Here is a 12,240-nt window from a genome sequence, read left to right as displayed (position 1 = left end):
AAAGTGAGGGCAACAAATGCATCCAACTACAAATTAACATACTGCCTAATTCCAACGTTCACTAGATCGTTTCTGCTACATCTTTTATCCACTTAGTCAATGACCAATAACCAATCATGAGTTAATATACCAAAATAATCTCCAGCGAGGCATAGTACAAATGACATATAACACATTATAATAATATTAAAATGATAATAATATTAAAATGCCACAACAATCACCCACTCATTTTAAGTATTAGATAAGAGATTATATCAGTTAAAGGTAGATTATCATGTATAATGAAGGTGTGCTCAGCATTGAACCTCATCTTAGTGAAATAGTAACTTTTACTTAGGAGTTGTAGTGGTCTCAGACTTGAACTATTACTGCTTAAGTGAAATAAAATATCACTGCTCACACATAATAATAATAAAGGTGTTGACATGAGCTTTAAAGCCAGCACGTTATGGTCATGTGCTATCCCGGTTTTGTGAGTGCATTTGAGAATAAGCCCCATTCTCATAGGAAGCAACCAATTTTTGCACATCATATAGGTGAAATCTGTCGAGAGTAATCCTGTAAGATTAACACTCCACCCATATGGGCTACAGATATTCATTAAGAGTTTTATCAACCCAATCTTCACAAACTACAGGAAACAATGCACTCACATCATATGAAGGGAATAAAAAGATAGTGCATTTTTCACAAGAAGTCATCATATGATTAGTTTTTCCCTTTGAACCTGATTATAGGATCTCTAGTCCCCAAGTTGGGTTTCCTCATATATGACTCAAGGATTATAGGCTTCAATCTCATCCCCCTCGATGTTCTCCAGACTTTTTTCTCTTGTTAAGGCCTTAGTAAGAGAATCTGCAAGATTATCACAAGATTTGACATAATCAACATTAATGGTACCATTTGTCAAATACGATCTTATATTACTGTGTTTCCTCCTAATAAGTCTGGATTTACCGTTGTAATAACGGTTTTGAATTCTACCAATTGCAGCGGTGCTATTACAATAAATTAAAATAGGAGGAATTGATTTTTCAAAATAAGGAATTTGAAACAATAAATCTCTTAACAAATTCGCTTCCTCACTAAGCGAATCTAAAGCAATTAGTTCAACCTGCATGTTAGAGTTAGCAATTATAGTTTGCTTTTTTGATCTCCAACAAACAGCACCACCACCTAAAGTAAAGAAATAACTAGTGGTAGAACATGAATCACCTGATAAAGTGTTCCAATCTGCATCACAAAAACCTTCAAGTAGGTTATTTTTTATAGAACAAACGACAATTTTTCGCTCCAATTAAATATCTCATAACTCTAGTTACACCATGCAAATGTTGATTACCTGGCTTGCTTGTAACCTGCCAAGTTCTCCTACTGCATATGCAATATCAGGCCTAGTGCAATCAGTCACATATCTCAAAATTCCGATTATACTAACATATTCCTTCTGATTTATTACATCATTTTCACTTTCAATAGGAAATAAATGAACAATTGAATCAAAAGGAGTAGCAACATGCTTGCAATCATGAAAGTTATATTTTTTTAATATTTTACCAACATATGACTGGTTAAGGAAAATTTTCTCACATATTCTTGTTATTTTAATTCCAAGAGTAAAATTTGTCTCACCAAGATCTTTCATATCAAAATGGTTTCTAAGAACATTTTTAGCTTCATCAATAACATTCATGTTAGAGCCAAAGATCAACAAATCATCAACATATAAGAAAATAATCACATGTGAATTATTTCAAGACTTATGATATATGCACTTATCACACTCATTTGTTTTAAAATCATTTTCAATCATGCATGAATCAAACTTTTCATGCAATTGTTTTGGTGCCTAGTTCAAGCCATATAGAGATTTAGTAAGTTTACATACTTTGCTTTCTTGGTCTGCTTCAATAAAACACTCGGGTTGATCCACATAAATTTCTTCATTTAGGTCTTCATTTAGAAAAACAGTTTTTACATCCATTTGATGAATTTGCAAATTAAAAATTGCAGCCATAACAACTAAAAATCTAATGGATGTAATTCTTGTTAACAGAGAAAAAGTATCAAAAAATCATAGGCCTTCTAGTTGTTTAAAACCTTTAGCAACTAGCCTAGCCTTGTATTTATCAATAGAACCATCCGATTTAAACTTTTTTCGTAAGATCCATTTACAACCAAGAGTTTTATAACCTGGTGGTAACTCCACTAGTTTTCAAGTTTTATTAGAAATTAATGATTCCATTTCATCATTTAAAGTCTCTTTTCAAAAAATAGAATCATGTAATGATAATGCTTCTTTCAAAGTTAGAGGGTCATTTTCAACATTAAACACATAAAAGTTTGGACCAAAATCTTTTTCTACTCGAGATTTTTTACTTCCTATTATCTCAAAACCATCAACTTCTTTATTTTTCAAAGTAGAAGTAGAAGAACTAGGTAGTGACAAAATATTTTGTTCAATTCTTTGACCCCCACTATTTTTAGAATCAAAAGAAAACTTGTTTTCATGAAAAATAGCATCACCTGATTCTATCACAATATTATTTTCAAGATTAAAAAATTTATAGGATGTACTATTTGAAGTACAACCAAGAAAAACACAAGTATTAACTTTCTTACCCAACTTTGTAATCTTGGGATCCGTTAGCCTCACAAAGGCTAGACAACCCCAAACTCTTAGATATCCCAAACATGACTTGTAATCTTTCCACAATTGGACTTTTTATGAGGCACACGATTCAACACATAACAAGCAGTTAAGATAGTTTCACCCCAAAAAATTAAAGGTGCATGTGACTCAATAAGCATGACATTAGTCAATTCAACCAAAGTTCTATTTTTCCTTTCTACTACTCTATTAGATGAAAGAGAGTAAGGAGGAGTAGTTTCGTGAATTATTTCCAATGATCTAACAAAAAAATTAAACTAATTTGATTCATATTCACGGCCTCTATCACTTCTAGTTCTTTTTATTTTTCTTCCAAACTGATTTTCAACCTCATTGAGATAAGTTTTGAAATTTTCAAAAGCATCACTTTTATTTTTCATCAAGTAAACATATGTAAACTTAGAAAAATCATCAAAAAAGTGATAAAATATCTATTAACTCCACGAGTTAGAATTCCACCAAGTTCACAAATATTAGTATCAACTAATTCTAACAGAGCAGTTTTTCTTTCAACTTAAAATGAGGCCTTTTAGTGAAGCATTACACTTTTCAAAATTCTTTTTAACCATTAGGATTAATCATAATCTACTCATGATTCCAACATAACGATCATTAATATGACACAAACGAGCATGCTAAACATTAGTAGAAGAAAGTATATAAACAGAAGAAGAAGTTTTATTCATTTCAACATTCAACTTAAACATCCCATCACATGCATACCCCTTCCCCACAAAAGCACTTTTCTTCACTATTACATATTGATCAGATTCAATAATTTGTTTAAATCCTGCTTTATTAAGAAGAAAACTAGACATCAAATTTTTTCTCATAGAAGGAGTATAAAGTACATCTTTCAATGTTAATAACCTTTCAGAAGTAAAACACAACTCAACATCTCCCTTTTCAAGCACTTGAGTATTGTGAGCATCACCAAGCATGATGATTTTGGGCTCCTCAACATGAGTATATTTTTTAAACCAGTCTTTGTCATAACACACATGACGGTTTGCACTAGAATCAGCCCACCATCCATCAACATTCTCAATCATGTTTATGTCGATAATCACCGCCACAAAAGGTTCTTCGATAACATTTGTCTGAGGGTTAGGACCACATTTCCGCAATCTGTAAAATCGAGCAATATGCCCACTCTTGCCACAAACAAAGCATGATCCCTTTTCTTGAACTTGATGATTTCCACCATTATTTTTCTTGGGATGACTATCATTATTTTTCTTGAATTTTTTCTTCCTAGGCTTTAAAGAAGTATTTTTGTGAGTTTCAGGAGTAGCATTATTCGAAGTTATTAAATTTACATTTGTTGTGATGTTGTTCTCTTCTGTCTGTTAAAGTGCATCTTGGCCCTTTGCTTCTTCTGCAATGCAGATTTTCATTATCAAGGTTTCAAGAGAAGTTTCCTTTTGTTTGTGGTGCATAATTTTTTGAAATTCCTTCCAAGAAGGTGGAAGTTTATCCACTATGCCACCAACAATAAAGTTATCTCCAATTTTAACCTCTTCATACCTAAGCTCTCCAACGATCATTATAAACTCTTGAGCTTGGTCTACCACTGATTTGTTGTCCACCATTTAAAAATGAAAAAATCTACTAATGCATACTTTTTCGCTTCAGCCTCTTCGGTGTCATACTTACTTTGCAATGCCTTCCAAATTTTCTTTTCACTAGTGTAAGTTCTATCATAATAATCATAAAAAAATATCACATAGACAATTAAGAAGATAATACTGACACTTATAGGAATCACCATCGTACTTTTCCACTTTCTCTAGATGAGAAATAGTTTTATCATCATTCGTAGAGGTGATGTCTTTTTTATTTGGATTCTTCTCGGTTAATACATAAGAAATATTGAGAAGACTTAAGTACAAAAGTACTTTACCCTTGCATCTCTTAAAATGATTATCATTGAACCGAAATGGCTTGTTGATGTCTCCCATCTTGACATCCGCAATTTTTTCAATTGTAGCCATCTTGAATCTCCTTAAGATTAATAGTGAAAAAACTTACAAGATAATAAAATTGAAAGACTACAATTGAAAATAAAATGAAGAAATAAATCTCTTCAGGATGAGGCGCGGATATCTCACTCTCTTTAAAGAGATTCAAGCCCACTGCAGCAAAGGTTTTCACCAGTCCAACAGTAGTCCTCTTTGACTTGTCTCCTCCACGATACAACAACCTATTCACAAAAGATAACTCAACAACTCTGGACAAGAGTTGAGTCTAAAGCTCCACAAAAGAACATCTCCCTTCAACTAATAAATACTCTCTTTTTGACTGACTCTTTCACTCGATATTTTTCTCTTGTGTGTTGTGTGTTTAACCAAATGAAGACTATTACATTTATAGTTGAGAAAGTCTTCCTAGCAATGAATAGGAAGATAATGTTGTAGTAAATAGTATAGATAATGGTCTTAGGAGTTACATATGTTATAAGGTATTATTGAGGAATAAAGAATGAAAATAAAGTGAGGGCAACAAATGCATCCAACGGCAAATTAACATTCTGCCTAATCCCAACGTTCACTAGAATGTTTCTGCTACATTTTTCATCCACTTAGTCAATGACCAATGACCGATCACGAGTTAAGACACCAAAATAATGTGTAGGCATAGTACAAATGACATATAGCACATTATAATAATATTAAAATGATAATAATATTAAAATGCCATAACAAGAAGTGTATTACTAATACCATAGATATTTAGGTATTAATAATGCAAATAAATTTAATAAATGCATTAGCATGGTTAAAAACCCAATCACCCCTCAAAAGTACTTTTACATCTTTTTAACTATAAATATTGAGCGGAAATGGCCAAAAGCCCCCTCAACCTATGGTCGGATTCCTAACTACAGACTCATATTTTGCGAAAGTCCTATTACACCCCTAAAATATTTTAAATGGAGTTATTTTGTCCCTAAGAGTTGATGTGGCAAAGAAGGTGTAGTTCACTCTCTTTGGGAGAGTGAGAGATACAAAAATAATTAAAATATCAACTTTATAAACATTTAATTTAATTCATATTATTAGTCTATTCTTTTGATGAAAAATATGTTTCCTTTTTATTTATTTATTTTAACTTCTTTAATCTTCCCTTCCATCTACATCATCAGATCCATACTAGATACTGGTGGCACCTCGACCACTAGATCACCGCCCCCATTAGGTTTTCATCACTAAGTCAATTCTCATTTCGAATCACATGTTTTTCATCACTTTGTAAATTTGTTGGTAGCTCAAAATAAAAACCAAAATCCAAATCAGTATTGGAAGTTAGAAGAATATAACTTTAGACTTGTCATTACTGCAGGAGTTCACTAAGTAATAGATTCAACTAATGGAGAAAAATTCATTATTGGGTAACACATTTTAATAAAGAAGACCCATTTATTGAAGTTGTTGTCAATTGTGTTTCTCATAGCAACATTATTAAAACTAAATCAATACTACTCCCTCTGCAAGTTTGGCACCTTTATTCTGACAAGCAAGTGGTGATTCTTTGAGGAATCGATCTTTCAGAACATGATAGTAGTGGAGAAGAAGCAATATATAGTGATAGAGTTTTTCGATTGTCTCTAGCTCTAGAAAACAAGATTTGATGGTATGTAGAATTTTGGGGAAGGTCGAAGTTTTGATGGTCATGGTGTCCTCTCATCAATTTGCAGAAGCTTCAAGGAAAAAGAGATGGAGGAATGGAAAAGAAAGAGAAAAGGAGGAGATGAAATTATAAAATAAAAAAATAAAATATAAAAGAATAATTATTTTTTTAATATGAAAAAAGGGCAATACGTGACAGCGCGTGGTGAATACCACTGAATACAAATCTTAGCATGAGTTTGCAGGGGTAGATATTTCACTTTTAACAGTTTTAGGGGGTGATAGAATCCCCGTGAAGAATAAATGTGTAGTTAAAAATTCGGTAATAGCTTGAGGGGTTTTTTGGCCATTTTCTCTAATTATGGAGGATACTTTTGTAATAAATATTTTTATACAAGACATTTTTTTAAATACATCAAACCAAACAATGCACAACAAATATTTTATACATAATAATTAATATAAGCATAGCTAATATCAACATTACTAATGTCAACACTAATAACATTCTATTTAACATTATTTTAATACATTCTGGCATCTTGTAGGAACCAACATTAGTTGAAGTACCAAAATGAATGATCACGGCAACTTTAAGGAGCTGCACATGTAAGAAAGTTACTTGCAGATATTTGGTTCATGTGATTATTTAAACAAAAGCTTGACATAGAAGAGACAAACCTACTTGCCCCCAAAAATCATACGGTGAAACAAACAAAAAAAGCACATGAGGAAACTTTATGCAAGAACATTGTTTACATAACGTACAGGTACACAGCACCTGTCCTGTACTATAGTCGATACATAAAGTTATCTATCCTGTGACCAACATATGTGAATTAGAACATATTTTAATTCACAGGCTGGGAGGAGGGTCGAGGAGCAGGCTCTGAACTTGTTTGTTGAAACAAAAAAGAGGAAGGAAAAGCTATTTCACTTCAATCTCCTGTCTACCAATTCTCCGAGTGTTTACTCGGGAATTTGCTCTTCTACTGACTACCAAGGTCCCGTCACTGTCCTTCGCAAGCATATTAGTTTATTTTCCCATGGCACATTCATCTTTTCCAATAACTGTAATTGGACAAAACAGACTACTTAACCACCACATTTAGCTCATTTGACCTATAGACGAACAACTTGGCTTAACAAATCACATACACACAGTTTCCTTCGCGAAGTTATCACGTCTTAACAGCTGATGACTTTTATAGAAAAGCTGTACAGCCATTTGAAGCTTTAATCATTTTGCTATTAGTAAATTATCTACTTCCTGCCCTTATTTCAATTGCTAATTCTATTGCTTAGATTGTTTAATTCACAATATCCCTGTATCTAGTCCTATGATTAAGTAGGAAAAAGTATTTTAATCGTAATTCGTACAACATATTGACAGCAGGAAAGAAGTCTATACCTGATTTTTCTGCTTCTCGATAAATTCAGCCTGCATGAAGCATTCAAAACCCGTGGTTACACAACCATAACACTTATCAAGAATATTAAAGTAATCCAGTAATTCGCAAACATGGTTATCATACCTGTTTCTTCTGCAACTCTTGCTTAATTTCTTTAAGCTTTGCTACTTCAGCTTCCAACTCTAAAGTATATGCCTGACAAATCCCAGACAAATGAAGAAGTCCGTTAATGGCATTATCATTTCATAACACTAAACTGATACTCAAACCAACCTGGAGCATCCCAGCATGTTAAAATCTTCCTCGCACTCTCACGACTCCCCCACCCCACCCCCACATGCATTGCAAGGTCTAAACTAAAGTAAGGAGAAAAAGGAGGTGTGAGAAACTCTGCCAACTACTAATTCATTTGTGTCATTGAGTTGAATGAATGAGTAGTTTGATCACACCTACGGCCAGAAGAAAGAAAATACCTAGCGCAGGCACATCACCCCACTATGAATCTATCTTTCTTTATCGCGCTTTTGATCCTCTCGATGGGAGAATGAATTAGATTTCATATAGTCAAAAAAAGGGGGGACATGCTATATCCGAAACGTACAAAATATAGTAAATATTGTAAAGGCAGATGTAGTAGGGGTTGCAAACCGGACGGTACACAACTTGGTTTTGGAAGATATGGCACTAAAAGTTGTAGAGCTGATAAGCGCCCTTTCTTTAATAATATTGTAAGCGACGTATTCCCGCTCGGGGAAGAATGAAGTGAAACGGATTCGGGATCGTATCGAAGCAATGATATTTGGAAATGTATAGATAGAAGTAAGAAGTGCACCTGGACTATCGTCTAACTTCATTCAAAAATGAAACAGGAATTTTTATAGAATCAAATTCGAAAATCATTTCTATTTTGATCATTTCTTAGATTCTGTTGAATTGTATCGAATCCTTGACCAGAGTGACAGATTTTAAAAGACAAAGGAAACCAGAAAAAACAGGCACAGGCCTCAAGAATCAGAAACAAAAGAATTAACTCATAAGCCAAATTCAAAATATAAATTCACCTGCTTCCGATCCCTTGATCTGGCCGCAGACTCCCTGTTCTTTATCATCCTCTTACGCCTTCTCTCAACAACTTTTTCAAAAGAGGTGCATGATCTCCTTCCTCTTCCACCTTCACCACATGCATAAGGTGAAGGTGAAAGAGAAGATGTATCAAGATTTCCAGGGGATACTCCTTTTACTGGCATGGTCATAACACCACCCTGCATGACACTACTAGTATTTGCAGACGGATTAGACATGGGAAGCCTTTTCCCTGGGCTCCCTAATTGCATGGGTGATGCAAATTCCACAGTTGTTTGTTTGGGAAAAAGGGGCTGCTGTGGTGAAGACGTGGTGGTACTGACCACATTAAATATGTTATTCGCTGCAATTTGATGTCCAGGGTTTTGGGTTGCTTGTTGAAATGCTATGGTCACACTACTACTAGGTTGAGTGAAACCACTAGCAAATGTAACATCATTTGAGTATCCAGCTGGTTGCATATCTTCTTGCACGGCCCCTGCTCTAACCAAAAACTCTTCTAATGTCATTTCTCCCAAGGTAGATTCCCGCTGCCCAAAGTTTGATCCTCCAGTCCCACTTGCATCATTAGCAACAACACTCTCTTTCTGAAAGTCTCTCCATACTTCATCTACAGTTTTCTGACTAAGTGTCCTAGGCAGTGTCAAAGAACCCTGTCTCTGCAAATTACCCCCTAAAGCAGCAGAAGATGACAACGCTTGAGACTCTTCAATGTTCTTCAAGAGGTCATCCATATTCATCGACCCAAAATCTTTTCCAAGTCCACATGTATTTTGCAGCTCATCAAAGGTAAACGAGTATATGGAAGATTGTTGGGCCAAAAAAGAATTACTATTATTCTCACTGCTCTCTGGTTGTGATGTGTCAGCAAAGTTCTTGAAGTTCAGGTAAGATCCCATGGTTACGACAAACAAAATCTGATCCAAAAGTTCAGTAGTAAGACAGTAAGAAACAACAGTAGAAGTCGACCACGGGAATCAATTTTTATATTTCGGTGTAGTCCAACAACATATAATAGAATGTTCACCAATAAACAAATATTGTATACCACCTCCAAAGAATTTTAATCATTTCCTAACAAAATGCTACAACATTGGTGATTACGTACAAGCTCAAACATATAATCTTCACTGCCGACTTGAAGATGATCACTTTAAGGACATTAGAACAGTAAAGAAAAATACAACACTTAACATCTTGCTCATTACAGCTCAGAAAAACTGAAATATCATGATTAGGCAGATCTCGGTTAAACACAGATTATAATACCTCAATGATGGAGAGAATGAAATACAAACTAGATCTATATTTAATGGTTTGACCTGATTCAGTCCACCACCTTTTGTACACATTTAGATTTAAAAAAATTAGCACCAATTAACATTCTTCAAACCCGTGGCGGATCCATGATTTTGACTAAGGGGATTCGAAAAATAAAAATGTAGTGTTTGAGCTTCAAACTTGAAACCTCTAACCGAATTTTGAATTCCTCAACCACTGAGCCAATGTTTAATCTTATGTTCGGAGATCCACAATCTATATATACACATAATTTTTCTTTTAAAAAAAATACCTAATTGTTGAGGGGATACGCTACACCGTAGATCCATCTTTGCTTCAAACTCATTTCAAGTCCAAAAACTCATTCAAAATGCAAAACACTTATGTTAAGATTGGATCCAAAATACAAAACCCAGAAGCTAAGATAAACTTCATTCAACTATCAACTACTCAACCAGAGTCAACTATTCAAGTAAATTCCACAAAATAATAAAAACTCAAAACTGTCAACACAGTGGATCTATTAACTTTGTTCAGAGCTCATAATTTCATTCAACATCAACATATTTGGATCTAAAACTTTATACTAACATCAAGACTTCATTCAACTGTCTAATTAAGTATCGAACTCATTCATCGAGTACTGCCCACTATACAGAATCATAGAATTCATAAACAAAAAAAAGCATGGATCTATAAGAGATAATTTCAAGTGCCAAAAAACATCATCAAATTAATTAATCAATCAACTACCCTTCAACTATCTCATTTTGATAAATCATTTCGAAAAAATTAAAACAATGTCAGATCAGTAATAACATATTTGTAATTGAGAAAACAAATTAAACATCAAAAAAAATCAAGAAAAGAGTGAAGATTTTTCATTTCGAGTTTGATTAGGACATGAGATAATAATATGTGAAAAATCAAGAGAAAAAAATTAATATGTAAAAATGGGAGAAGAGAGAAAATAAGTTTACCCGTTTTGGCAGGTACAAGTTTTGCAAGGAGTAAGCGTGGTTTTTTCCTATTTCTTCCCCCGGTCAAGGTTTATTGTAGGAGATTGATTACACGTGTCTTTTTACCCGACAAATATATCTTTGAATTATCATATGCAATATACCCTCTATTATACTTTAAGAATGTTATTATGATCTAAAAATTAGAGCATATATATTTTTTTATACTAATGGTCATATACGTGTCATAATTTTATTCATTTATCCGGCATTTACTAAATATCGAATTGGTAGATAAGATTGTGTCACGTGTCCCTATTTGATCTTCCGTTAGAGTGAAGAGCATATATGTTCTAATTTTTGGACTGCAAAGAAATAAATATCCCAAAAATATGATGGAAGGTATATTTACAATGGTTCATGGAGTATATTTGTCATTTTCCTTTCTTTCTCTCTACTACTTGAACCATAATGTCGATTTTCGACTCATCTATATTTTACGAATCAAATTAAACAAATCTAAAGTAATAAATGAATTTTTTTTTATATAGAATATGAAAGTTTAGGATAATCTTAATATTTATAAATGCAATTTTTTCTGAGATTTAAAAATTAATATCCCAATAATTAAAATAAGTTTTATAATTAAAAAATATATGACTAGATAGGACCTACAAATATTTTACACAACAATAAACACATTTTGCTAGCTAAACATTTGTATATAAGAGTATATATCAATTATTAGTTAGGTCCTCATTCGTTCAATATTACTTGTTCATAATAAATTGTATCTTTTAAAAAATAAATTAACTACATAGTTTGTTCAAATATTTATGATCATTGAGCTTATTTGAAATGACTTATCCGATTCTTTTCAAGTCAATATAGTTTTTAGTTGATTTTCAATATTTAGGTAGAATAAAAAAATATTTTTAATCAGACATATTTTAAATTAAAATAATAAAAATAATTCATAAGTTAAAAAATTTAAATTTATGACTTTTGATTTACAAGCCATAAAACTATACAAGTCCATTAAAATAAGCTTTAAAAATTACAAAAATTAGTAATTAATGTTAAAAGTAAACATGATTTTTTTCATTTTTGATATGTTAAAATTGACAAATTAATGTGATTTTAGTATAATAAACAAGTAAAAATAAATACAAAAACTACTTGAGAAATAAAATAACAAGTAC

General features: G+C 32.7%; 1 protein-coding gene across 14 annotated transcripts; it reads right to left on the bottom strand.

Annotated features, from left to right (window-relative positions):
- Positions 1-252: 252 nt before the first annotated feature.
- ABF4 (ABA responsive transcription factor) lies at positions 253-11,191 on the bottom strand. Of its 14 annotated transcripts, none has more exons than XR_011212235.1 (6): positions 8,777-11,051; positions 7,839-7,910; positions 7,715-7,744; positions 4,786-4,877; positions 4,578-4,675; positions 3,453-4,371 (listed from the first exon to the last, which is right to left on the bottom strand). XR_011212235.1 is itself a non-coding variant. In XM_069290677.1 (6 exons), the coding sequence occupies exons 2-5, from the start codon at positions 9,695-9,697 to the stop codon at positions 4,791-4,793; spliced, it is 1,110 nt and encodes a 369-aa protein (XP_069146778.1). In that variant the 5' UTR covers positions 9,698-9,715; positions 11,060-11,191; the 3' UTR covers positions 4,409-4,678; positions 4,786-4,790.
- Positions 11,192-12,240: the final 1,049 nt, after the last annotated feature.

This window comes from Solanum lycopersicum, chromosome 11 (assembly GCF_036512215.1).
Source record: "Solanum lycopersicum chromosome 11, SLM_r2.1".
NCBI lineage: Eukaryota > Viridiplantae > Streptophyta > Magnoliopsida > Solanales > Solanaceae > Solanum > Solanum lycopersicum.
Note: the sequence above shows the minus strand (reverse complement) of the source record. Positions and strands in the feature narration are given on the sequence as shown.